Source organism: Microplitis mediator, chromosome 2 (assembly GCF_029852145.1).
Source record: "Microplitis mediator isolate UGA2020A chromosome 2, iyMicMedi2.1, whole genome shotgun sequence".
In the NCBI taxonomy this organism is placed as follows: Eukaryota; Metazoa; Arthropoda; class Insecta; order Hymenoptera; family Braconidae; genus Microplitis; species Microplitis mediator.
In genome coordinates this window covers 2,811,985-2,839,382 of record NC_079970.1, presented here as the reverse complement: position 1 = coordinate 2,839,382, position 27,398 = coordinate 2,811,985, and the positions used below count along the sequence as shown (strand labels likewise).

Genomic DNA, 27,398 nt, shown 5'->3' with positions numbered 1-27,398 from the left:
CGCGAAATATAAAATTCATTCTAATTGATTATTTTTCATAAATTTGTCACAAAATCATTTCAATTTTTTTTTTTTTTTAGATTCTAGACATTAAATTTTATTTATATATTTATAATTATTGATAAAATGTCATATTTAAAAATATAAAAATAAGTTAATTAGGAAAATATGAAAAGTCATCTCGGTTTTCAATTAAAATAATTTAATAAATTTGAAATTACTGTCTTATTAATAAACTTTTTTTAATTATCAAAAAATTAAATGTCGCATTAATATTTTATTCATAAAATATATGAAGGGAGAGGACTCGCTATCGTGTTCTAGTTTAATAAACAGGTAATTAAATAAAAATAACTTTAGATTTTTTTATCATCTTATCAGCTAAAAATTTTCTATTGTCAATAAAATCAGTCAATACATTTAACACATAATTTTTTTCTTTTCGTTGATAGAATCGATATTATTTTTTTTTACAATAAAATAAAACTTTTTTCTTTCATTAATAAGAGCAACAAAATATAAATAGATTGTAAATAATCTCGAGAATCACAAACCATTCTAATGGAGTTGGCATGATGATATCAATATTTAATGTGATAACTTGATAAGTATATTATATACATATACATATAAATATTTATTAACGCCTTTTTTTCTTTTCTTGTTTTCGTCCACGATGAGGTCGCCGTGGAGTCACTTGTGGACTGCTTTCCGAGCAATCAACATCACTTGTTGGATCTTCCTGAAAGTTAAACTGTCATCAGCATAGACAAATAATATCAGTTACAAAATATCAATGAGCTTTTGTTTATTAGTTTCGTAAACTCAGTAGATCAAGACAACTGCCTTTAAAAATTTGAATAATTTAAAAACTTACTTTTAACGAAGAAAAACCATCACCCGGCCAATTATGATAAATAGCCACGGTTAATATGCAAATAACTTGGAAGACAGCGCCGACATAGAGCCCATACCTGATGATTTGTTCAAATAAAGTCTCCTCGTCAGGAAGCAAAAGCCTCTTTATATGTTCGTTTTCCATCCCTCAGCTTTTGACACTCGTCCGATCATCAATGACCTGAAAAAAAAAGGAAAAACATTTTTTAAAATATTACCGCGTATCTATTTACGTCATAGCGTTCAAAATAAACAAACAATTTATCTATTAAAGTCATCAGCATATAATGACAGCTATAAAGAGCAACGTGCTGTAAATAAATAATAAGTCTACCGTTGTTTGTAATTTAAGCATCGAGTGGTGAGTTTTAGATATAACAGTACTCAGTACTCAGGAGAAATCAATATCCAGCAGTCAAATCCGCGGCATCTATCTCCATGAAGTTGGTTATATTTACTATCTCTCTCGTCTGTAAGTTCTACCAACAAACCAGACTTGTTGTTCCATAAAAATATTTCAATCTCAATGCCTTCAACTTTTCATACTTTTTGTAATTCTTTAAAAAAAATAAAACCAATGACAATAAATTAGCAAATAATCTCAAAAATAAATTCAAATTCCCGCCATTAGATCTGTGATACGCAATTTTATTCACTCACTTAAATTATTTAGTTTTTTTAAAACGTAAAACATAAACATTTCACATTCGTCTTGAATTTATCTGTCATTCAAGTTTCTGTCAAGATGTCTCCAACAACAGACTGCAAGTGGCGCCACATATTAGCGAAATCTTTTATTAAATATTTGTTAAAATTATTTTTTATTGTGAAATTATTAGTAATTTATCTATTAGAAATATCCGAACAAGTATTTAAATGATCCAGCTCGATAAAGTTTTTGAATAATTGCCGCGAAAACCGCGAAATATGAGATTACAAAAAATGAAATTTGAATTTGCCGGGCGAAAATGAGGACCGGAAAACGTCTGGATCGAGGCTACATTGCTCGGGAGTCCGTGGATGTGGTCCAATGTTTTGTAGAGAAGAATGGCTGCCATCTTTAGTTTTCGATGGATGTTTTACGGAGAGATCGCGAGTTTCTTGTATTTATCACGATAAACAATAACGTAATAGTGTATTATTAAGTGAATAATTATTATTCGCGATGTAAATAACGATTTATAAATATTTTTATTAGCTGCCTTTGTGCAATTTTATGTTTAAAATGCGTGTGTTTACATCAATGTTTGAAGTCACTCTCTGTATTCCTGTCACAGTAAGGTAAGAATTATATTATTATTTAACTATTTAACATTAATATTATTTTTAAAATTCATTTTTAATGTTCCTACGATATTATTACATTATATATTATTATTGTAATAATATAAATATTTATTGTTCAAGCGTCGTTTTGAATTTCGCGACATTTGTTCCGCTTTAACTCTTTTTAAATTTAAATTATTTTGTTTATTTATTTAATAAGTGATAAAGTGTCTAATTAACTTAATATCATTATTTATATTTTGTATTTACTGTTATTTAAAAATAATTAAAAACTTAAATCGTACATAACCAACATGTAACCCTAAAACGCGGGCATCGTTTGCTTTATTCAAATAAAAGATGCTTTAGATATTTTTTTCACTCGATGGTTAACAAGTTTATTGATAATATCTACAACTGTAACATGTGTATTTATTATTTAATTTATTTTTTAGTGATCAACAGTGATGTCGAGTTTAAATACTTGTGATAATAGACAAGCTACATCTGGTAGTAACTTTTATAAAAATAAAAGAAAGAAAATACGAAAGATAAATTAATAATAATAAATATCATTTTTTTATGTAAGTTTTATTTATCAGTTATTATTTTAAAATTTGTGTGGTGATTATTATTATTATGTCACGAATTGAAAAATCATACGGCAATTGTCTTATGAAATTTCTCGATAATTCAATCATCTGTCGTTACGTTTATCTATTGATTTTAATTTTTTTATCACAATTTACAGTAATTAATTTATTAGGATAATAATTATTATTGTTGTGATGATGATGATGATGATGACGATAATGGTGATGATGATGGTGATGGTGATAATAATAGCAATGAAAAATAGTTAATTGAGAAAACAAAATGGATTAAAAGTTACAAGTGTTTTAGTTGATTTAGATGATAAAACTAAAACTAGTTACGGCACAATCGGTCAACAATGATAACTAGTATCAAAAACTCGATTATACATTATCAGTTTTATTTAATCATAATCGTATTTATTTAATATGTTAATTTTTTTTGTTAACATATTCATTTTTTATTTATATTTTACTTGACTGAATAAAATTTACGACTACTGGTCATTAAGATTTAGATAAAAATTTAAACGTGACAATCTTAATATTTATAATTTTTAAAAATATAATGTGTTGTGATAACAAAAAAAAAATTACAGCTCGTTAACATTTTCCTTAAGACATAAAAATTAATAAGTTGAGCTGACTTGTTAAATATTGCAAAATAATAATACAATAACGTGCTCACAACATTATATTTAAATGTCTATTGTCTTGAATAATTTAAAAATAGTTAGACAAATACTTAATAACCAGTGGTTAAATTTATCGAATTAATTAGAAAGGAAACCATATGTAAAAATAACCTAAGAGTGATAAAGTTTTTTGTAATAATTTTTAAACTTTTCAAGGTGATTGACGTTTGAAACAAGTGGCCAATAAGTAACATAATTCTACTTGGCAAAAGTGATGAAGAATTTTTAAAAATTAATGTCGTGATCGTGGATGGAAAATTTATTTATTCTCCCGGCGGGAATAGAAAAAAATTATTCCAGGCGGCGCTAGCTACGTTTTATATTACGGCCATTTTGTTATCTTCCCCGCTGTTCTCTTCAGGACCCCTTGATACACCGTAAAACTTTTCTACCTATCCTACCTATTTGCCGCCACCACCACCTTCCGTAGCCTACCACTACTTTTTCCACTTTCCCCTCACTTTTGGAACAACGTCACCCTTTAACTTGACGTCTCGCTAGCCGTACTCTCCCTTTCTCTCTTGTCTTCTTTCCATGTCATATATTCTCTCTCTTTCTCGTCCTTTAGCCTTCTATCCTTATTCCACCGCCTCCACATTAAATAAATGCCCTCTCGTAACCATTACGTTCATACTCTCTCCCTCTCTCTCTCTTAGCTCTTCCTCTGGCATTAGCTTTTGCTCTTGTTCCTGCTTACCTCCAGTTCTCTCTTTTCGTCTTACACTTCTCTTCCTATCATACATATATAAATCTACAACTAGTTCTACTCGCGCTTCGCCATTTCGAAGCGCCATCGATTTTACGTTAACGTTACACCGCCTACACATGATTTTACCATATTGTCGATTAAATTTAAAAATAATAAACCAACAATTTGTAGAACACAAAAAGAAAAAAAAAAAATTAACAAGTTGAAACAAAATTGATTAATTAACGAGCCAACGATCTCGATGACTTAAGTAATTATCAATTAAACCGGTTATTGAATTAAAATTTAAATTACATGTATTCATAAAAGTAAAAAGAGAACTTTTAAAATCAATAGATCCTTTATATATTTTTTCTATCCGTACTATGAGAATCTATGACCATAATAGAAGGCTATATTGTGTTGAGTTAGGTTGGTAACATACATGTACGCGGATTGCTAGGTACAACGACCTTCTCCCGCGTCTCTATTGCACTCTACGTCGCAGTTTATGATTGCCGCGTTATACACACGAGCGAACCCGGATATTTCTCCCCCACTGGGGCATTATTTTTTTTTTATTCTTCCTTTTTTTTTAGCACCACTGACTATCCGACCCATCTGCCGTGCCTTTTGTCTCGCTATATTTTTAATCGTGCCCTTGCTAATAAAAGATTGGAGTATTATATTTAAAAAAAAAATATTACACACGGTAGAATTAATCAATCTCAATACAAGTTGCTTAGACTGAATAGAATTGATGCGAATTAAGAACGCAAAGGCTAATTTGATTAAGAGTAATTTTCACTAATTTATATGAATGATAGATCATCAGTGATCCATGTTGACATCATCATTACTATTGTTTTTCTTTTATTTTAGTATATTTTCTTTGACACCGACAAAGTTTGACATCACATCCAGCAGCTACCAGTAGATATCATACAGAAGAAAAGTTATCTTGAGTCAAGAGAATATTTTGGGAGACAAACGTTTTCGGGAACCAAGTCAAGATTTTTTTGAGCCCAGAGAATCCGTCTTTTAGAGGAGATTTCTACTTTACCGGAGAAAATTGAGATTTAAAAAAGAATTCTCGTATCAAGAATATTTACTTTCAGTCGAGATTTTTTTCTGTGTGCAAACATGAACTCTGGGAATGGCGATAGCCGGCCGACACGAGAGAGATCGTGGCTGTTGATGATATGATAAGAAGCAGGAGTAGAGGTTGCCACTCGCTGGCGGAGTAAGAGGTGAAGGAGGCTATGTAAAGGAGTTTAAGGTTGGAGGTGGAGTTTGAGTTGGCTCTGGTTGTAAAATGGTCGAGTTAGATCAAAGCATATAACTGGGTAATAGTTAGGGTGGGCTGGTACCTTGCTAGCTAGCTGGAGTATCCATCAGCTAGTGTAGGTGAAATGGTATCGACCGTACTCTACTGTACTTGCAGTATGTACTCCAGTAAGCAACAGTAGCTGCAGGATAAAGTGAGAGCGTGATAGCTCCGAGTGTGGCTTTCACAGATGCAGGCACGCGCGAAATTCACAATCTTCTATCTTTGTTATTTAAACTATAAACGTTTATATTCCGATTCGTTTATGTGCTTTTATACATACGTACGATCATTCGTTTATTTTTCATTTGACCTCATCAGCTTCAATTATTTTGCAGCCTCCACACCACAGGCTGTCTCCCTAAATAATTTTTTTTTTTTTATTATACTCAACAATTGTCATGAAAGCTAATTGTTCAATTTATTAACCATTTAATAATTTTTTTTTTATTATCGTTTACGTTATCGTATAATTTTTTGCTGCTTCTTTTTATTCAGAGGATTATCTCGCCCGACATTTTTTTCCGAGGATTAAAACTCGTTATCAAAGAAATGCCGCAATATGTTTTTGCTTATTTCTTTATATATTTATATTTTAGCAGCCTCTATTACAACATTTTTGAGTTTTAAAATTGTAATCAAGTTTGCCGATGTCGATAAACTTTGAATCTTTTGATGACAGAGATACTAAATATAAAAAAAGACACTCGTTTAATTCGCCTCAGGTATTCGTAATGATGACGATTACAAGGAAGAATATATTCTACAATACAGCGTGTGTATTATTATTATAAACACATACGGTTGGAGTTGCTTATGCAGTGGGGCTATGCCATTCCTCTAGTGTTGGTCTTGAGACGAGGAGAAGAACCATGAAAAGAAAACGAACCAAGAGAACGAGGATGAAGTTTAAGAGTAGGAGAAGCTATTATGGATACAATTGTGTACACTAGCCAACTAGGTGTATACATAAGTTAAAAAACATACTTTTAACTCGTGGAGATCAACAGCGTACTTTTCAGTGGCGTAGAGTTTGTTATACCTTGCTTGGGATTGTTCATGGACATTTGCCGTCTTCTTGTACCAGTATCATTATCATTATTATTGTTAATACAATAATAATAATAATCATAGTTATTATTATTATTGTACGTACTTACTTCGTCTTCTTCTTAGGAGTGGAGCACCCAATATGCCCACGACTGGGTAACCTTGGATAAAATGTTGAGCTCTCTCACAATGGCCCCGCGTTGTTGCCATTCCTCCTCCCTCGTTTTGAAATCTCCGCAGACTTTTTGTCCTGAAAGCATTTAAAATATAACCGCAACTAAATACCAATACTTTAAGTAAATTTATTTTTATTTACTGTCAATTAAAACCATACCGTGGAGCCATTGGTCTATTTCTTCTTGCCCGAGTTACAAACAATTACCTCGAGCGAACGGTTGGTAGCTAAATAAATCGTTGAATATTTAAATCGCGAGACAATAGACACTGGTTCTTAGGACTACGGGCTCTGGCAATAATGATCAGCGGGGGTTATAAAGTAGGCTTAGCTTCGTTAGGTCATGATGTCAATTGTTGCCTTAGTAATGCGATTAAATCGTTCATCACCCAACGCTACGGCTATTTTGTCCCATTTAGTACAGAGTATGTTTTATAAAAATAATATTAAGATATAAGTTTGCATTACTACACAGCATCCTTCTATACTCTTGCAGTTACTCTTGTTATTCTTATTTCTTCTTTTAACTCCTTCTTCTTCTGGCTCTTCCCTTTTGCTTTAGCGAGGTTTGAATCTACGGGAAAATAAACACGAGGATATAATGGCGAATACCGGTTATTGGCGGGAGCTCGCATATTTCACTTGGTTCTCTTGGCAATTACTTTTCATGGTCTCTTTTCTTCTTTTTCATCTTCTTCATCTTATTCTTCTTCTTGTTATTCTGTACCTCGAGTCTCTTTGTGAGTAAAGAAACAACCCCTTTTTTTCTATTAAAAAATTTTATTACAAATTACTTAATAATTTAGTGACATTGAATAATTGTATGATTTTTTTATTTTTAATTTCAGCATAAAAATAAATAAATAAATGAATAAATGAATGAATGACAAGAGAAAGCGGGCTAGATGAAATGAAAAAATAAATGAGAGTAATGTAAGCAAGTTGGCAAATAATTTGGGCTCGTGCTTTTCAAATCAATGCAAGGGTCGAGGTACGCCAAGTAGGTCGCTGCAGATTCCATTGCTGCCAACCGGACTCTGCTGTTGATTGTCGTCGTCGTCGTGTTCGTCTTCGGTATAAATGTGTGATAAACATTTATACGCTGCTTTGCATCTACGCAATAGAAACTAAAATAGAGATGTACGATCTAAAGACTAGAAAAATATCATTTTTATATTTTGTACTACGATATTTAGTTATATTAAAATAATAATTATTATTATACTAAATATTTTTGCTACAATCACGTACGAATATCCGCTCGTTTCCTGTTATGTTTAATGTCAGCTGTATTTAATTTTTGTACTGCTCTAAAATACGTTTATAGTACCACCAGGTCGATGCTAATGTGCGCATACTTACGCTGAATATTTATACTTACCAAGTTGATGATTCATTCCCAGTCTTATTTCTCTATCGAGATTAATTTAAATTTTCCTGTATATAAATATATACACATTATTATTATAGTTAATAAATCTTAAACCTTCACGTCGTGAAAATTTCAAACGAACGCAATATTTTAAATTATTGAACTCAAGGTCTCGGCAATTAAAATAATTATCTCTCTCAATCACATTTGTAATGAGATTGAATAAAAAAAAAATATGTATGTAATAATAATGTATAAATAATTATAGGAAAAATCCCGAGGTTTTGTAAATAAAAGCTGATTCTAAAGTCGGCTGTAAGCGTTCTAAAAGAGGATCGAATCTTCTGGTATTCTACATTTAAATTTATCTCAAGGCTAGCAAAATTCACGAAGACTCGGACGTAGTTTTAAACTAACGAATAAAACGATTGTAAGAAAGACGAATGTGTTAGAGCACATCCGTCTTGCTTTTTTTACTTGACTTTTTTTTTCTTGTTCTTGGAAATCTTGATACAATCAGATCATTAATTCAAGAACAACAAGACGGTGTATTGACTGCTGCTACTGAATATGATGCAGATATCTGGTCGTGAAAGTAATTCTTTGTTGTTGTTTTTGTAGTTGTTGTTAATGTTTTATGTCTAAACGTTTACTGTACGTCTGTAGTACACCCATGGGCATTTATTATTTGACAGGATTTAAAACTGCGAAAGCTGAGATCCAATCACTCGTCTCGACAACTGAGAGATATTTCACGAATAGAAAGTACTTGCGATGCAACAGCAATGTCTTTTTAATTTATATGGTGGCTTTCCAAGCCTCTCCCTCAATTATTTTCAGCCAATTGATTTAATATCCTGCCTTATAAGGCGTGTGAATATATCTAACTAATCATGCTATCCATATATATCATTATTTTTATATATTTTTCTGTTCTTTCTGTTCTAGTTTCCGGTCGAGTATTCTCAAATAGCTCAAACTGTGAGTTGAGGCATCGTCGCTGAGCGATTGGGAGCCGAAAATAAATAAATAATAATAATTATTGCTATAATTCCCGTCGTATTTAATTTTCGGCGGTAAGTATAAAATTTATCAAAACGTCGACTCCGTCGGTAATAAAGTTATCCGGTGGCGCAGCTGGAGCAAGCGGGTCCGAGGAGCACAAATCCCCGGGTCCCGGACCGCCACCGGAAACCAGTAGTGTGGAGAAAGTCGCGCCCAGCGAAAACAATGGCACCGCTGAAGCCACCATGAGTTTTGTCCTGCAATTGGGCTCTGCTGAAACCCTTGAGGAGACCAGTCCGAGTATCAGAGAAATAGCATCAGTTACAATTCAAGAAAGAACAACAGAGCCAATGAGTATTGTTTTGCAATTGGGTACAGCAGCAGCAACCGGAAATTCAGAGGAAACTCATAGTACAGAAAAATCAACAGCAATGATGGTTACTAAGCCTGCTATTGTTTATCCCAATAATCAAATAAAAGTTCAGCAGAATAATGCTAAGAGTAATATTGTAACAACAGCTGCTGCTAATTCTGGTGGTGTTATTTCTGCGGTTGCCAAACCTGGGACGATTGTTTATCCAGCAAAAGCAATCAAAGATCAAAAACTTGTTGGACCTGTAACGACTGTAGAGTCAAAAATTATTGCAACGCCTTTGGTACTGACCCAGCAGCAAATATCTGCGAGTACTGGTGGCGCGTTAATTCCCTGTTCTTTAGCAGCAAACCATTCAACGACCCCATTGAATCCGCACTCGTCTAAGTCCGTGATTAATAGTACCGCTAATTCAAATCTCCCGGGGAAGATTCAGCTCACGTACGAAGTTATGCAAAATAAACAACAGCAGCATTCATCAAATATTATTCAAAGCACAGCATCGCAAAAGGTAGTTGGTACAACGACGGGTGTCAAAACAATTACATCGACGAATTCAATGTCAAACATTCAGAGGTTACGGACTAAATCCCCAAGTACCGGGTCACCCAATGCTAATGTCCATAAAGTTAAAACAATAACGAGTATCAACAACCAAGGGGGAATGGTACCTAAAAATTTTACTTCACGTGTGCAAGCTGTGTCAAAAGCCCAAACATCATCGACAAATGTTGCTATTACACCTGTTGCAATGACACAAGTTATAACCAATTCAAATATTCAACGACTACAGCAACAAAATAATCAACAAAAAATTCAACAAAACCAGACGTCATCAAATCAAACTACGGTTAATACCCGAGTTAATACGAATAATAAAGTAGCAGCTGTACAGCAGCCAATTGATCAAACTCAGTCACTACAAAAAGTTGCTGGAGTCTTTCCAAAAACATTAGCAGTTCAACGGCAACCAGTTGCTACCACTGGGACTAATAATGTACAAAAAGTTTCAATTGCCGGAATACAAAAGACAACATCGGTACCGCAAAATCAACCGCAAATAAATAATACTGTACATTTTCAAAATTCTCAACAGCCTAAATCACAAATCACATCAGTACAAAAATCTCAGACCGCATTGGTATTAAATAATTCAACGAAAAATTTACCCTTAACAAATCCTGGTAATATTGCTAATATTGCTAAGAGCAGTAGTGTTCCAAATGTATCAAAAATTCAACAAAATTCTACAGTAACACTGGGCAAGGCTCAGCTTATATCTCAGTCCCAACTCAATGTCCATCATACGTTACATGTTCAACAGATTGTTCCTCAGACGATTCAAGGACAGGCGGTTTCTAAGCAACAGCAGCAGCAGCATCAACATCAGCAGCCGGTTACTTTGCAGACAGCACGAATGACTGGTAATACTAATTCACAACCAAAGTTGAATGTTATTCAACAGAATGCGACTCTTACGAGCATACCGATAAATCAAAAAAATCCTTTGGTTGTAAATGCTAAAGTACAATCACAGCCGCAAATGCTTCTCAAAGTTGGACCGATGAAAAATTCTCCCATTGGAACACAACATCCAGGGAATACTGTCAAGACTGTTGGTCAAAAAGCTGCTGCTGCTAATCAGATGAAAGCAAATCCTCAGCAAGTTGGGATATCAATGAACCGGACTGTGAATGCCCAACCAATTAAAATAATCCAACAGCACCAGCAGCAACAATCACCGCAACATATTGTCGTTAATCCAATGACTGCCCAAAAACAACCGGGTTGTATAAAAACAATCCCTGCACAAAAACCTCCGCTGCAGCAGCAACAACAGCAGCAACAGCAACAACAGAGAAATAATACCCAAAAAGTTGGTGGCATAAAAACTTCTTTGAATACCAATATGAATTCATTGAAAGCCCAAATGCCCAACAATCCTGCTGTTCCTCCTAATTCAATCTCGCAAAAACAAAATTTACGAACATTTCATTCTCAGCAATTGACTTCATCAAATATTATGATACATAAAAATCAAACGATGAAAATTCAACAGCAAAATATTCAGCAAAAACAAAAAATAATTACACCGCAGTATACCCAACAGCAAAATGTGAGACCACAAGCTGGACAAATAAAAACAATTTTACCCGTAATTTCGCCGGATATTCATAAAGAAGTTGAAGCAAAGTGAGTAAAAATAATAATTATGTTAATCTTTATATAAATTATTAAATATTAATATTACAAATATTGTTTTTTTATATTATTAGAGTTGGACATGAATCACAGATATCAAAAGAACAAGAGTTTCAAGAACAGCCAACGTCACCAGTACGGCGAATGCCACTTCCTTATGAGGTATTTATAATTACCATATTTTATAATTTAAAATTTTGAATAAATAATAAATTCTATAAATTATTATCCTAGTCTGTATTTATAAAAATTTCTAAAATAATTTTCTATGTCATTGTGTGTTTTCACTGGCCCGTACACGATGACTCTGTGTGTTATTGCATGGTTTGAAACAAATCCTTGTCTAATTGTAGTGTCTGCAGTTTGTCCTTCAAGACCATAACTACGGAGCTCCACCACCGCGCACGCCGCCACCAGCATCACCTCCACCCCATCCACAGCAGCAGCCTCTCAATGGTGCAAGTGGATCAACACTTCAGCATTCATTTATGTACAACCAAGGTCAGCAATATTAACATATTCTTACTACAATAATTCATTTAAATAAAATATAACATATATATATTTTACGTTTAATAAAATATACTAATTTTTATGTTTTCATTTTTCCTTTTACAGTTATCACCAACAATAGTACAGCCGACGACGCAGCGAGTGCTATCAGCAGTGACGCAGGTCGTGAGGTCGAGCCGGAAGGTGAAGAAACAGAAACAGCACCAGAAGGAGAGGGCGACGACGAAGATAGTATTACTCGTTGTATTTGTGATTTTGAACATGACGATGGATATATGATTTGCTGTGATCGCTGTCTTGTTTGGCAGCACGTTGACTGCATGGGTATCGACAGATCAAACATTCCCGACGAGTATCTCTGCGAAGTGTGCCGGCCACGTCGTGTAGATCGTCAACGAGCTCGAACTCTTCAACTGCGTAAACGCGAAGAACTTCTAAATTCTGATACATCGTCGGATACGTCGTCCACAAGCTCTGCGGACACGGATGTAGGCAGCAATACAACGACGACTAAAAAACGACCGCTCCAACAGCTACCTGTTCCACGAAGAAAGTCCGATCCTCCTCCTTCGACGCTTAGAAAATTGAATAACAATAATAATACTAATAGTAATAATAATAACAATAATAATAATAATAATGTAGCGAAACGTCAAAGACGAGAGCAACTTCCAAGACAAGCGAGTGCGGGTAGAAAAAAGGAGACAGCAAAACGTGGCCCGGGTAAAAGAAAAACAAAACGTAGAATAAGTTTAGATGGTGAAGATGAAACTCAAGATGCTTGGGGTTCAAATATGGCACCTTTAAGACAGTGGATTGAAAGATATGAAGAGGCTGTGACAAATCACTACAGTCCTGAGTTGAGAGCCAGAATATCCAGCATTAAAGTTAATGGCACACACAGTGACTTGAAACAGAGTAATATGAGCTCTGGTGCTAGTGGCAAGTGTCGGCTTAATGTACACAGCAACAGTCTCAGATTCTTGGTAGCTACTGTATACCTTCCACCAAATACTCCAATCATCGAGCTACGAGGTAAATATATGCTGAGTACACAGCACAGGCCGACGCATCCTCAAGGACGACAGCACGCCCAGCGGCCAGGACCTTTTGTATTTTTCTATCGGTTGCCACGTGAGGGTACTGAAGTTTGTGTTGATACCAGAACATACGGCAATGATGCGAGATTTGTACGACGAAGTTGTAAACCCAATGCTGAAATTAAACATTGTATAGAAAAAGGAACATTGCATCTGTATATCGTTACGACAACAGTTATTGAAAAAAGTACTGAAATAACGATTCGTCATGAGCAACATGATCTTTTACTTTCGCCTAATTCAAATTCAACTGTCACTTCGCCTCTTCCGTGTGCTTGTGGTAATCCACGTACTTGTCAAATAACTACAGCAGCTGGACAACTCAGTAGTACACGAAGAGGTAGTAATGGTACACTTGCGGAGAATGCTGATGGTCGTGAACGAAGACGACGAGGTAGAAGAAATACTGTCAATGAGGAAAGTGATGTATCTAGTTCAACAACTTCAACACCACCAGTAGTAAGTCAGCCAACACCAAATTCAACAGCAACTCCTACGTCTTCAACATCATCAACATCAACAGTATCAGCTGGTGCTAAAAAAATGATTACTAATCCTATAACACCAGTACCAGTACCAGCTGTTACGACAGCAGCTGTGGCAATAGTGGCAACGACGACAACCACCACGATAATAACAACAATAACAACGGCAACAGCAACAGTTACGACGTCAACGACGACCATGACACCGGTGGTGGCGACGACTCCTGCTGTAGTGACTAAAGTATTACCTAAAGAAGAGGCTTCTGTTTCAGTATCACAACCACCCGCGCAACAGGTACTTCATTCGACATCACCAGTTACTCCAACGTCACAAGAAACCAGTAAAAAAGATAAAAAGAAAATGACAAGAGAAGAGCGTAAAATGGAAGCTATTATGAAAGCTTTTGAAAGATTAGAAAAAGCTGAACAAAGAAAACAAGAAGTACAAGCAAGAAATGCACAGAGAAAAGAATCTGGAGGTGCGCATAGTGATAATGATGATCCGCCTCTTAGTCTTCCGACGAAACCGAAGCAGCAGCATATTGAACGACCGCTGAGACGAAAAAGACGAAAGGGTAGAGCAAGAACAACAAGTAGCTCACACTCTCAAAGCAGTCGAAGGACTAGATTAAATTCCGCGGATTCAGACATGTCCTCTGGTGATGAAAGTATCATGATGCAGTCGCCACCCTCTTCATGTATACCCAATCGTGAGGCTCCGTTTTCTCCTCGACTTCATACACCAACGAAGGATGAAAATTGTGTGGCAATGGCGCGAGATTCAAATAACCAAACTATACCAACAGCAGCGGGTCTTTTATTAGCTCTTGCAAATTCAAATGTACCTGGTCCAAGTTCACCACCGCTCCAGCAACCGCCACCAAGTAAAAGTCCTACCTGTGACAGTGGAGCAAGCAGTAGTTCTCAAAGTTCAACTCCCTCGACACCACTGTCATCAGCTTGTCTATTAGTAGCTGCCGCGGTCGGACCTCTTGCTCCGGGATTCAAATTTCCTAAAACTAAAAAGGCCATGATGAACGAGTGGTTACGAGACTCACCGGACACGCCACATCCTCCTCACGTTCAATTACCACCTCATATATCACCAAATATATCACCAATGACATCAGTACCGTCTCCAAGTCCCGTAATTCCTTCGACGAACAGGTCGATTGATTTTCTTTCACCTACAGATCCCTCGCCGGAATTTTTGACACAGAGTTATGCCGCTAAAAGTTTGGCTACTCTTGTACAAGCCGCAAATTCTGTTTCAGGTATTTGTGATTCACCACCACAACGTAAACAAGTAGTTGTTGCACAAAATGCCAATGGTTGCCCAGTGTCATCAGGTTCGGCTAAAAAACGATGGCTACGACAAGCCATCTCTGAGGAATGTGACTCACCCAATAGTAGACCTGAAAGTCCGCCCAGTGAAATGGTAGCGCCACCTAAAAAACGACGAATTGCTCGTGAAAGTATTTCATCAGACAATTATACTCCACCGACAACGCCAACACCCGTACACACTGAGGCTGGTCCCACTAATTCGGCGCTTTCTTCATCTGAAAATGATTTCTCCGAGCATCCACAGTCACCATTGTCAATTGAGGGAAGAATTAAAACAGATTATGAGGCTGATAATATTAAAGAAGACACCAATTCAGACTCAGAGAAGCCGGAATTCTTTGAAACAATTAAACCTAAAGTTGATTTATCTGATTCTGACGTTAAAGAAGAAGATGAGAGAGAAACAGATAAACCAGCTGTGTCTGATTTGAAAGACCAGGTCGAATTATCACCAACGGAGATTAAAAATCATGTGAAAGATGAAATTATGGAAGTTGAGGATGACAAAGACATTGATACATCAGTGAATTTAATTAAGATCGAAGAAAAACCTAGTATGGAGTGCGAAGAATCTTCAGATGTAATTAAACCTTCTAGCGTTACAGACAGTCCGATTAAACGAGAGACGAGTTCACCATTAGTGGACGAAAAATGTCCTATGGAAGTTGATAATCAGAGTGAGCCGGAGACAGACGAACCGAGGTCACCAATTGGTGCAACAGAGTCCGAGTCTGAGCTCAAGCCACGTGCAGCTGAAATGACACTTGAGTATGGAACGGTCGCAAATGTCGTTGATAAAAATGAAAGCTCTGAAAATATAGAAAAACCCGCGTTCGACAAAGACTGTCAGTCCAATGATGGATCGTCTATTGACGAGTTTGATGTCGAGGCACAAATGAAGATGATCACTGGTGATGATGGAAATGATTACAAGGAAAAAGTTGACACCTGTTCAGACAAAGATAATAAAAGTATGGATGGGATCGAAGGATTGATGGATAGTTCGAAGGAAGACTCTGATTCAGAAGATCATGAAATGGAAGATACACAACCGAGTGAAGAGCCACGTCGTTTTAAAGAACTGGAACGAGACATTGAAGAAAGAGCTTTCAAAGAACTTGAAACAATGTCTCATAATCAAGACTTTGATTCGAATAACAAAGAATTTGTTGCTGACAATGTTGATACTCCATTAGAGTGTCTTGTAACAACGAAACCAGAATCATCGACGACCACAACCACAACTTCTGAAGAGTCGATGTTTGATTCCGTATCTTCAAATATCGACTGTGAGTCTGTTGTTGAGCCGCCGAAAATATTTCAGTCAATTCCACCTCTGAGTGAGAGAATTCGTAAAAAACCCGACAGTTCTGCGGCCCCGAAGAAGAGTTTAGTTTTTGAAGCTGCGATGATTGAGTCAACAATTGATATGGAATCTGTTGAAATAACAGAAAATGGCGATGATAAGAATCAACTGTCTACGGCTTTGAGAGAATTACTGAGATCCAAGATTGATGAAGAACCAACAGCTTTTATGAATGCTGAAAATACAGATCCACCGTTAGAAAATATAAATCCATCACCGGAAGATATTAATCCACCATTGGAAAGTATTAACCCATCTCCGGAAGATATTAATCCACCATTTGAAAGTATTAACCCATCTCCAGATGATATTATTCCATCAATAAATTCATCGCCAAAAGATATAAATCCATCACCAAAAGAAATATATTCATCTCCAAAAGATATAATAAATCGATCTCCAGTAGACATGAATCCTTCACCAAAAGACATTGAATCATCTCCAAAACATATTAATCCACCTCCAGAAGATGTTAGTCTTCCAGAAAGTATAAATCCGTCATCAGAAAACGTAAATCTGCCACTAGATGATTTGTATCCATCGTTAGAAAAAATTAGTCCGCAAACAGAACATTTTAATTCGTCGTCAGAAAATAATAGCCCGCCTGTACTAAACCATATCGAGGCTATCGTACTGGAACCAAGTGTCCAAGAGAACTCGGCTGTCTTAACAAATAAACAAGAAATCGTATCACCTAAAGTTGAAGAAAAAGCACCGCCACCACCACCACCACCACAACCTGAAGTCAGGAGGCTAAAAGATCCCCGGACAGCGGTTCCCAATCGAGGTCCATCACCAAAACACGATGCTCCTGCACCAGTGAAGCGTAAGGTTAGAACGGTAGGATTGTAGTGAAGTCTGCCTAGGGTAGACTGCTGTTTATTTTTATTTTCAAACACTCTCACTAATTCCTACACAAAAATCATCATAAATTTTATTTATTTAGCATGCAATTAATTAGACTCTACTGATTACTATCTCACACGCCCTCACCTTTATTTACTTTTATACACAAGTTAATAAATTCTTTGGTTGCCTTCAGTCTGTAAAAAAATCGTAGATTATTTAGATTAAAATATTTATTTAACTAAACATTTATAATAATTATTTACTTTATTTATTTAGCTATCGATTTCCGAGTATCGGAAACGAAAACAACAGTCCACGGGAACACCACCGGAGCCTGAGCCATCGAATGACGTGTCATCGTCGGATAAGAGTCCAGCACGTGGTCGATCAGACAGTGCAAGCAGTGGTACATCATCTTTGAGTTCAGATGATGATAATGCTAAAACAACTCATGATTTACCGGGACTAACAACTCTGCCACTTTTTGCAGGCTCAGAAAATGAAGAACGTAAAGGTAATTTTAATACAATTTATTAATATATATATTTAGATGTGTATATTAGATGTTATAATTACTAGGGTTAAGATCGGCTGGTATAAAGGCTAAAAATTAGTTAAATTACAGGTGGTGAAGAAGGTATTATTGGTTGGTCAGCAGCACCAACTCTCGTTGAACGACAGCGAGAAAATCTTACTGAAAGATTAAAACGCGAGTTTGGATTATTTTTAAGTGACGATGAAGAAGAACGGGCTCGAAAACAAGGTAATTATTTATTTTAACAATCGATAGTTTAAAGGCATTCTCAGACAGTGCTCCCCACTAAAAAAACAATTTCGCTGAGAGATAGATTTTAAAAAAAATTACTTACAGTTGTCATCAATTAGGAATTGAACGAAATTTGAATTTTGAAGATTTTACTGAAATTGATTTTCCGAATTTCGTTTAACTCCTGGTTGATATCAACTGTAAATAATTTTTTTTAAAATCTATGTCTCGGCGAAATTGTAACTGCGTTGACTTTTTTTCAATTTACGCTTTAGTTGGAAGTCATTGAATATTTTTAAAAAGTGGGAGTGGGTGCTGTCTTAGAATGACCTTATATTCAATAAAATATTTAAATAATTTTTATTTACTTATATTTAAACAGGTTTAACTGCAGAAGCTATTCTAAAAGCACGCAAAGAAGCGATGCCAAATCAAGTTATAATTCCTGGTGCGCCAACGTCATATCCTCAAACGCAACTACCCCCACAAACGTATATACCACCACCAGGTTCAGCAGTTATTCATTATCCACAATTCCAAGTGAAACCAGGAATTCCGGGAGCATATATGGCCGTACCGCAGCCAATTCCACCACCAGTACCACCACCACCAGGCATGTATCCAGTATCGGCGTCAACGGCAACACTTTCATCAGTGGGTAAGCCGGTACCACCACAATTTCTCGTGCCACAAGCCCCACCAGGTTCGAATCCGTACCCTCCGCAATTTATCCCTACTGCTAGTCCACCCGCACCTACCCAACGATTTCCCGTCGCGACACCTCCGCCGCCACCACTAACGTTATCGTCTGGCTTTCCCGCAACACCACAACCTTCCAAGCCTTATTACATTCATCCTCCACCTGCGCCCAGGACATAATTGCCAACTAAACAATCTAAACTCTTCATTTAATTTACGGCTACTCAATTATTTCTGGTGTTTAGTTCGCGGCCTAAGCTTTTAATAAAAATAAAACAAATTATTTTTTTTTCCCGAACAAATAAACAAGGACGAGAAGAAAAAATTTGAAAACATGCATTTGATGATATATTTAATTTGAGGTTTTTAATAAAACATTCGTTTAAAAAACGATTATTTAAATTAGCGGTAAAATTTAAAAAAAGATGTCAGTAATTGAAGGATGATATGAAATTAATATATCAGAATATCTTTTTTTATACTAAACGATTGCGGTGTCCAGAATAATTTTATAAGAAAGAAAAATATGTTAAAACACAAGTCATAATGTAATGTACAGTTGAATTTTGATAACGCTGTGGTAATACAATGATTTTAAATAATCTTACACGAGGTCAAACAAGTTTTTGTTGAGACTAAATTATCTGTAATCATAAACATATGTTACTATTAATGATAAAAAAATTTGGTGATAACAATCATCCACATTGTCATCCGGAATGTAAATAATTAATCTAAGGTTTCGTAATATTATTATATATATATATATATTATTATTATTATTATTGAATTAAAATATATATATAAATATATATAGATATAATTAACAGTAGCTGTAGACTTGGAGAAACTAAACAGTGAAAGATAAAAGCGTTTAGATTAGATATTAATTACACTGCTAGTTAATTATAAATATTAATTAAAATATAAAATAAATTAATTGTTAATTTATAGTAAATAATGTACTAGCAGTGTGATAATTATTTTCAAAGTTGTCTATATTTTATATTTCATTGTACAATTCTCTCTAATTAATTAATAATTATTATTAACAAATACATGTTGGATTAATTTTCAAATTCAAAATCAAATGTTTATTTTTTATTTTTTTTGCTTTTTTAAAAAGTATAAATATTTCAATTATATGTATAACTTTTATTGAGTCGCGTGTATTCTTGCCCGCTTTGGTAGAGTTTTATTATTATTATAAAATAATTATATTTAAAAAAATGATAATTTAATTATTAAAGTGTTTATTATAATTAATTTATAATTATTAGTTATTAATTAACATTTTATATTTTTTATTTGTATATCATTTAATGATAAACAGAGAATATATTTCTGTTACATAAAAGCGCTAGTAAATGAAAAAAAAAAATTAAAAAAATGGTAAAAAGATGAAACGATAATTGAAAATAAAAAAAAAAAGAAAAAAAAGGTTTATAAATAAATAAATTCCAGGCGTACATAAGACGCAAGTCATATGTGCGAGTACAAACGTCAATCGAACAAAAAATGAAAAAAAAAAAAAAAGCAAACTGCGATAGTTGGAGTAATGAATGTTTAATAAATAAAATTAATAGATGATATGAACAAGCGTCCAAAATTTAAAACATCACTTAAATTTAAAATATTACTAGGGCAGTAAATTATAACATTTATTAATATTTACATACAATGTAATAGGTGCAGATATATTTAAAAATAATAATAATATCTTATTAGCCATACTATAAATTTAAATCCAATATTACGGTTGTATTATTACAGTACATTACATTACAGTAGCGCAAATAATAATTATAAAAAAAAAGCTTTATAGTATGTAATTAAAATGTACATGTGTAAATATATATATAGTTTAAGATAATATTAATGTTCGGATTTAACGGTTTAATAAGTTAATAAGAGTATTATAAAAAGTGCTCTGTATTAAAATAATTAAATGTATAAATTTCAAATTAATGTTTATTTTTTATTTTACACTTTTTTTTCCATTGAGTTCAAAATTGATAAACGGCTATAACATTTACGCGTACTCTCTCATTAGCTTGTATTATTGTTCACATAAATTTATTTAGCGGTTCGTTTATCAATATTTTAAAATTAAATTTATTATTTTAAAATAAATAATGTATGTATTGAGTACATTATTATACAACGACTTACCAGTCACTTGATACAGATATTCAAGTACTAAAAATGTATATTGCTCGGTATCTGTTTATTAAAATAAACTAAATATTTAAAATAATAATAATAAATATGATAATTATAATTTAAAATTTTAATAAAAAAAATTTAATAGATAGTAAGTAATAGATGTCGTGTGAATATAAATAAAATAACCAGTGGAATGAGAAGACTGCTGAATGCTCATTAAATAATTGTTTTTTCTCACTATAATAAATTTAGCTGTAATTAGTATAATAAAAAAAAAGAATTATTAATTATAAAATGTTTATTTCAGCAATCTTTTCAGTGTGACTGTAAATAATCATTATTATTATTATTATTATTACTAATTATTGATATTCCGAGAAGGCATTCTCTCGTTAAAAAATAATAATAAATAAAAAGTATTTATAAAAAAAAAAAATAAATAATACAATTGTAATATTACAGTCATGACTTTTTATTCTATTAAAATAAACGGATAATAATAAATTAAAACATAAGCCCGCGGTGCAATTTTTCACCTTCTCTTAAAACACAGAGATATTCTGTTGATATACTTTATTATTATCATTATTGCATATTATTTTTATAATTTTTTAAATTTCAATTAATATTTAATTAATAAACCAACAATCTGTAATTTATTATCTGGTATTAAAGGCTTTTTGCATGATAGTTAATTTGAATTTAAATTTTTAGCGCCAAAATTAAAAATGTAACAAAAACTAAGTTATTGATATGCCGTTTATCATTAACGCTCAAGACCAAAAGAATAAGTAAATAAATGATAAAAAATGTCCATGTGTTACAATTTAAAAATTATAAATTATAAAATGATAAATGCTCTGAAAATATGCAACGCAAATAAGGCTGACGCCAATATTTTTTGTACGCATAGACATATATTTTTGACAATTATTCTGTTTATTTTTTTTTATTGCTAATTAATAACTAATGATTATTATTATTACTATTACTATTATTATTATTAATGTTATTGTAATAAAAGTAATAAAGAAAAATTAGGAGACGTTGATTAAAAAGATCAATAATAAATTAACGTCAAGTGATAAAAATTATAGAAATTGATAACTCAATTCTGTAAATAAAAATAATTATTGTACTAAGAGAGAACTAACAAAGCGTAAATAGATATGGATTCAAGTATTAATGATTTAAGTGAAGAGCAAGTTGAACAAAAAACTAACAATTACATGCGTGACTAATTAACAAAAATAATAATTTTTTTTATACATTATCATTAAAATATATTTTTTTTATATTTAATTATTTGTTACAACGCTTTTATATTTTTTCGCTGTATTAATTACTATAAATAATATAAAAATTAAATAATAAATTAAAGGCAACGTTATTATTATTATATATTAAGACAAAAATTATAAAACGAAATGTTTCGGTGTTGTAAATAATTAATGAGTAAATAAATAATTATAAATATTATAAATATTAAGTGGTATATAAATATATATATATAAAAATTTTTATTTTAAATTTGCCGTTATATATATACGTGCCTAGATTTTAGTAATTATTACGATTTTAAATATGTGTTATATTGTATAAATAATTAAATTAATGCGATTTTCAAAAAATCGGATTGATTAATTAATTAATTATGATTAATGTAATCAAGTTATTCTATAATATAACGCTGTATTACATATAATTATGTGTAAAGAGCTCATTATTTAGGCATACATATTATATTAAATTTAATAAATCGAAATACATTTTACGAATTAAAAGATTAATTAAAAAGTATTTTTTTTTTAATTCCTCTTCTTATCTATTCATTTTATCAAATACTCAAGGTGATAATTTTATTTGCAAGGTAAATATTTTAAATAATTAATAATTCTGAAGTTAGCCGACGTCTGATAATTTTTCGACTTTTTTCAAAACGATAAAAAATATTTTTTTAAAGTCCCAAGTAGCACAGAGACAACTTTAAGATTTCTTTTAAAAGGATAAGACAAATTTTTTTTGTCCCTGTCTTATTTCAATTCAAAAGTCATTTCGATGACCTATTTGTAATTTAGTTTTTGTCATCACTTGTGTTGAGTCGTTTGAATAGACATTTTTTCGGTGACATAAATTTCTGATCGTTTTGTCAACATATTAATGCCTTATCGATATGTCAAAAAATAGTCGAAAAACTTATATCTTATAAATGTCACAAAACCAAGTGCGCTCCTTGGGTTGCACCCATATTTTTTTAAATTTTCTACATCCGCTTTTTAATTGACTTGTTGAAAAATATTCGAAACTTTTTAATAGTCTACTAACTTCAGGATTATAAATACTTAATTTAATTAATTACCTAAATAAAATTAGCAAAATTTTTATATTATTAAAAATATATGTTATCTTTTAAAGTTATGCACGATAAAAATGTCAACATGTCAAAGTTATCAACTTAAATTTAGTTGCCTGCAATCATGTGTAATTTAAAAAAAACATTCGCATTTAAGTAAACAAACTTGATTAGATAATTGGACCAACACATAAAAAAAAACTTACAATATTTGAATTCAAAACCAGTGGAAAATTCCCAACAGTAAATATATAATAGCTCGCAATTTAAATCTTCACTTATACGAGTAGTAATTTATCAATTTATTCCATAAACGCTACAGCCATTGACAGGTTTAAATTTAAAAAATAAATTTACTCGACGGAAATGAATTATTTTATTAAAACAGAATAATAAATTAAACTGTCATTAAAATAAGTAATTTACATTTCAATTATCATATTTGCTTATAAATATAATAAATATAATAATAAATTAATACAATCCCAGTCGGTTTACTTAACAATAATGCGCGCGCACATCCGCGCGCATTTAAATTTGAATTATTTGATTGGGTAACAAGTGTAAAGTTGGCCTTCCTGAGTGGACAAAATACAAGAGATCACACACAGGACATTCGACACTCGTTGCTACAGCACGCAACGACTCGAGAGTAGCAACACCATACAGAAGTATAGTTTGTAATGTAAAGAAAAGTGACAGGTTCAAGCAAACACGAGTCCAGGGTAGCAACCACCGTAAGTCGTGATATATTCTCGCACCTCTTACGTACACACACCATAACATATACTTATATGTAGGTATATTAAGATAACATAGAGCACAATATATTGTACACACACAGCACGCACATTTTAAAAGTAATACAACATACGCAAGCGCCATAACCACAGCATATATTGTGATGTCCTCGCCGTCTCAGACTCAGCTGGACGAAACAGCTGTAGAGAATTTCCGCGAGTATTTGCGGATCCCTTCTGTTCAACCGAATATTAATTACGGTAAGTTTATTTATTATTTTAATTAACATTCTCTCAACTGTTGTTAATAATAAAAAACGTATATTTTAAATTATTTTAGTGGGTAAATAAATTTTAAAGTGAAGTACAAAAGCGTCTTGGATGTAAGTAACGCCGCGTGAGTCGCTGCATAGTGACGCGTCTTTTAGATAAATTTTTTTAAATTAATAACTTTGTGTTAACATTCTCGAGGTAATTTTCTGTTAATTAAATGTTGTCATTTTTGTTGTTAATTTGAAAATTTAATTTATTTGAATTGTTTGGGTTAAATAAATGACGCGAGCGTGGACGCACGTCGCGTCAGAGACGCTATCGTCCAGCCATTGTCGCAGCCCCGCCCTGGCTTTCTTTTAATCTCTGATTTAATTGACATTATTTTATTTAAATTCTTTATTATTAATTTTGTACATAATTTGTATGTGTTGGTATCAGTTGTATGCAATTTTTATAATTTATTTAGTTATTATTTGTTAGATAATTTGATGACAAAGATGTTGAGTCTGTATGGGTGTTTTTGGGAGACGCCAACGTTATTTCTTGAGGTACTGATAGATTTTAAATTTTAATTCTGTTGTTTATCATCTAGTATAATGTGCGATAAAGATAAGAAATTTAATAGGAAATCTGGGCTATGATAAAATAATTATTTTAGTGCAAAATAAAAGTTTGCTATCGGTGTTGCTGCGTTGTTCAACCCAAGCATTGTTTTGTCGTTCATCTTTTGAATTGTCGTAAACTATCAAGATTTATGATAATTATCTTGATGCTACGAATTAATTATACTGTGATTTGATAATACTGCCAATGTTTGCCTGATATTTAAATTATGTCGTGGCATTATTGATAAGAAATGATAACACGATAATTAAGTAATTAAGGCTAGCAACTAATTGATGTTTTTAAATATTTCAGATGATTGTGTTGCGTTTTTACGTCGTCAAGCACAAAGTTTGGAACTGCCTGTCAAGGTCTATGAGCATTACAAAGGAAAGCCGATTGTTGTCATCACCTGGGTAGGCACTGATCCTTCGGTACCAGCGGTGCTGCTCAACAGTCACATGGATGTAGTCCCTGTCTTTGCTGTAAGTATTTTTTATAATTACATGGAGCAATTATTCAAATTAAAAATTAAAATTTTGATAATAATTTATGCAAACTTTAGGACAAGTGGACTTATCCCCCATTCAGCGCGGAGATAGATGGAAAAGGAAATATCTATGCTCGTGGCTCCCAAGATATGAAATGTGTTGGCATTCAGTACATCGAAGCAGTAAGACGCATGAAGATTAATGGACTCCGTTTCAAACGCACGATTCACATGTCGTTTGTACCTGACGAGGAGATTGGCGGAGTTCTTGGCATGGAGGCATTTGTAAACACTGCAGACTTCAAAGCTTTGAACGTTGGCTTTGCTTTGGACGAAGGAGTTGCATCACCTGAAGATACTTTCTATATGTTCAATGGCGAGAGATCTATATGGCACGTAAAAGTCATTTGTCCAGGTCATCCAGGTCATGGTTCTTTGCTGCTTCCCAACACAGCCGGTGAAAAGCTTCGAGTTATCATTGATCGATTCATGGATCTCAGAGCTGATCAAAAAGCTAAACTTGATGCTGGGAATTTTTTGCCAGGAGATGTTATTTCAGTCAATCTTACCAAGCTTCAAGTGAGTATAATTACAATATTTATAAATTAACAAATCACTCCATTAATTTCGTCAGTATTAACTTATAATTTTAAACTTTCGCTTTATGTCTGTACTCAGGATGTCAAGTTGTAAGTAAATAAGAATTGATTTTAAAATTTATTTTCCACTATTTCAATGTTTTATTTATTTTTTTTTTTTTATTCATATGGTCATTTATTTAAAAATTTGAATGAAGATAAATTTTTTTAATATTCATGGTAATTTTAATTTACAGGGTGGCGTACAAGCGAATGTTATCCCTGAACAGTTAACTGCAGTGTTTGATGTTCGCATACCACCGACTGTCGATCATGAAGAATTCGAGAAAACTATTTTAAGTTGGTGCCGCGAAGCAGGTGAAGGAGTTTCTATTGAGTATGAACAGAAAAATCCTAAAATTGAAAGTACAAAGCTAGATGACAGCAACCCATTTTGGTTGGCATTTAAAAATACAATTGATAAACGTGGGATGAAAATACAAATCGGTATCTTTCCTGGTGGTACCGATAGTCGCTACATACGCGGGGTAAATATTTTTATTTAAATCATTTTTTTCCGTAATTAATTAATTAATTAATAAAATTAATAATATTTTTATGTCTGATAGATCGGTTTACCAGCCATTGGTTTCTCACCAATGAATAACACCCCGATATTACTCCACGATCACAATGAGTATCTTAATAAAGATGTTTTTCTACGTGGAATTGAAATTTACATGGATATTATTCCAGCAGTGGCAAATGTTTAAATTTACTTGGTTTAAAAACCTCAACATTTTTAATGCCCACGATATGCTGAAGAAAAAAGTGCAATTTATATAAATATATTGATAAGAAAAAAAAACGTTGCTGTTAAATATCCACTTGAGAATATCTACATTCTAATAATTAAAAAAAATAAAAGCAGTTTCATAAACAAACTGGATCAGTGCCATACAACACAATAGTTGTAATTTAATGCAATGAAAAACTAGAAGAGGATCTTAAATGAATTTAAATACCAAAGATAATCCAGTGAATGGAATACTGCAACTGTCTAGTGCAATACTCAGCTAGTGGATTTAAAAGAAACGAAAGAAAATATTTATCAACTGTTTTTTTATTTGATTATTTGAAAATATTTTACGTATGTTATAAAGTTATTGTTTTTTTCTTCTACTGCTACGTTAAATTGAGACAAGTGAAGTCTACAATAATTACAGAAAAAATATATATTTTGAAAAATTATATTTACAGAAATAAAACTTTTTGCACAAAGACCCAGAGTTGAAAAATAATTTAAAAATTATGGGATTTCGTGGTGGAAAGTATAAAAAAAAAGTAATAATAGTAATGATATAATAAATAAAACACGTGCAAGTGCTGCGAATGAAATACTATCGTGTTATTCGTAGAAGAAATCA

The 27,398-nt window shown here is 32.9% G+C and overlaps 2 protein-coding genes and 1 long non-coding RNA gene across 8 annotated transcripts; 2 read left to right on the top strand and 1 right to left on the bottom strand.

Moving 5' to 3' along the window:
* Positions 1-1,926: 1,926 nt before the first annotated feature.
* Positions 1,927-20,348, top strand: LOC130663489 (uncharacterized). Of its 3 annotated transcripts, none has more exons than XR_008989199.1 (8): positions 1,927-2,178; positions 9,012-11,634; positions 11,718-11,805; positions 11,997-12,144; positions 12,262-17,294; positions 17,580-17,817; positions 17,918-18,066; positions 18,452-18,590. XR_008989199.1 is itself a non-coding variant. In XM_057462740.1 (8 exons), the coding sequence occupies exons 2-8, from the start codon at positions 9,314-9,316 to the stop codon at positions 18,946-18,948; spliced, it is 8,454 nt and encodes a 2,817-aa protein (XP_057318723.1). In that variant the 5' UTR covers positions 1,927-2,178; positions 9,012-9,313; the 3' UTR covers positions 18,949-20,348. The 3 variants fall into 3 exon arrangements, 2 of the variants coding, with proteins under 2 accessions (XP_057318723.1, XP_057318722.1); XM_057462740.1 differs by having other exon boundaries at positions 12,262-17,285; positions 17,929-18,066; positions 18,452-20,348; XM_057462739.1 differs by having other exon boundaries at positions 17,929-18,066; positions 18,452-20,348.
* Positions 5,955-8,261, bottom strand: LOC130663492 (uncharacterized). Of its 4 annotated transcripts, none has more exons than XR_008989201.1 (3): positions 6,851-8,261; positions 6,623-6,766; positions 5,955-6,540 (listed from the first exon to the last, which is right to left on the bottom strand). It is a non-coding gene; the product is annotated as an uncharacterized LOC130663492 (long non-coding RNA). The 4 variants fall into 4 exon arrangements; XR_008989203.1 differs by having other exon boundaries at positions 5,955-6,766; positions 6,851-7,092; positions 7,160-8,261; XR_008989200.1 differs by having other exon boundaries at positions 5,955-6,766; positions 6,851-7,804; positions 7,943-8,261.
* A 3,490-nt stretch (positions 20,349-23,838) lies between the features above and the next one.
* LOC130663491 (aminoacylase-1-like) lies at positions 23,839-27,253 on the top strand. The gene is made up of 6 exons (XM_057462742.1): positions 23,839-24,024; positions 24,088-24,288; positions 25,219-25,388; positions 25,469-25,972; positions 26,229-26,519; positions 26,601-27,253. The coding sequence occupies exons 2-6, from the start codon at positions 24,192-24,194 to the stop codon at positions 26,742-26,744; spliced, it is 1,206 nt and encodes a 401-aa protein (XP_057318725.1). The 5' UTR covers positions 23,839-24,024; positions 24,088-24,191; the 3' UTR covers positions 26,745-27,253.
* The last annotated feature ends 145 nt before the right edge of the window (positions 27,254-27,398 follow it).

Bases quoted from the DNA above. Each gene is read 5' to 3' on its own strand.
- LOC130663491 (XM_057462742.1), top strand. From the start codon at position 24,192: ATGTCCTCGCCGTCTCAGACTCAGCTGGACGAAACAGCTGTAGAGAAT. The intron at 24,289-25,218 runs GTAAGTTTATTT...TAAATATTTCAG, and splicing joins TCAACCGAATATTAATTACG to ATGATTGTGTTGCGTTTTTA. The intron at 25,973-26,228 runs GTGAGTATAATT...TTTAATTTACAG, and splicing joins TCAATCTTACCAAGCTTCAA to GGTGGCGTACAAGCGAATGT.
- LOC130663489 (XM_057462739.1), top strand. From the start codon at position 9,314: ATGAGTTTTGTCCTGCAATTGGGCTCTGCTGAAACCCTTGAGGAGACC. The intron at 11,635-11,717 runs GTGAGTAAAAAT...TTATATTATTAG, and splicing joins CATAAAGAAGTTGAAGCAAA to AGTTGGACATGAATCACAGA. The intron at 17,295-17,579 runs GTAGGATTGTAG...TTATTTATTTAG, and splicing joins TGAAGCGTAAGGTTAGAACG to CTATCGATTTCCGAGTATCG.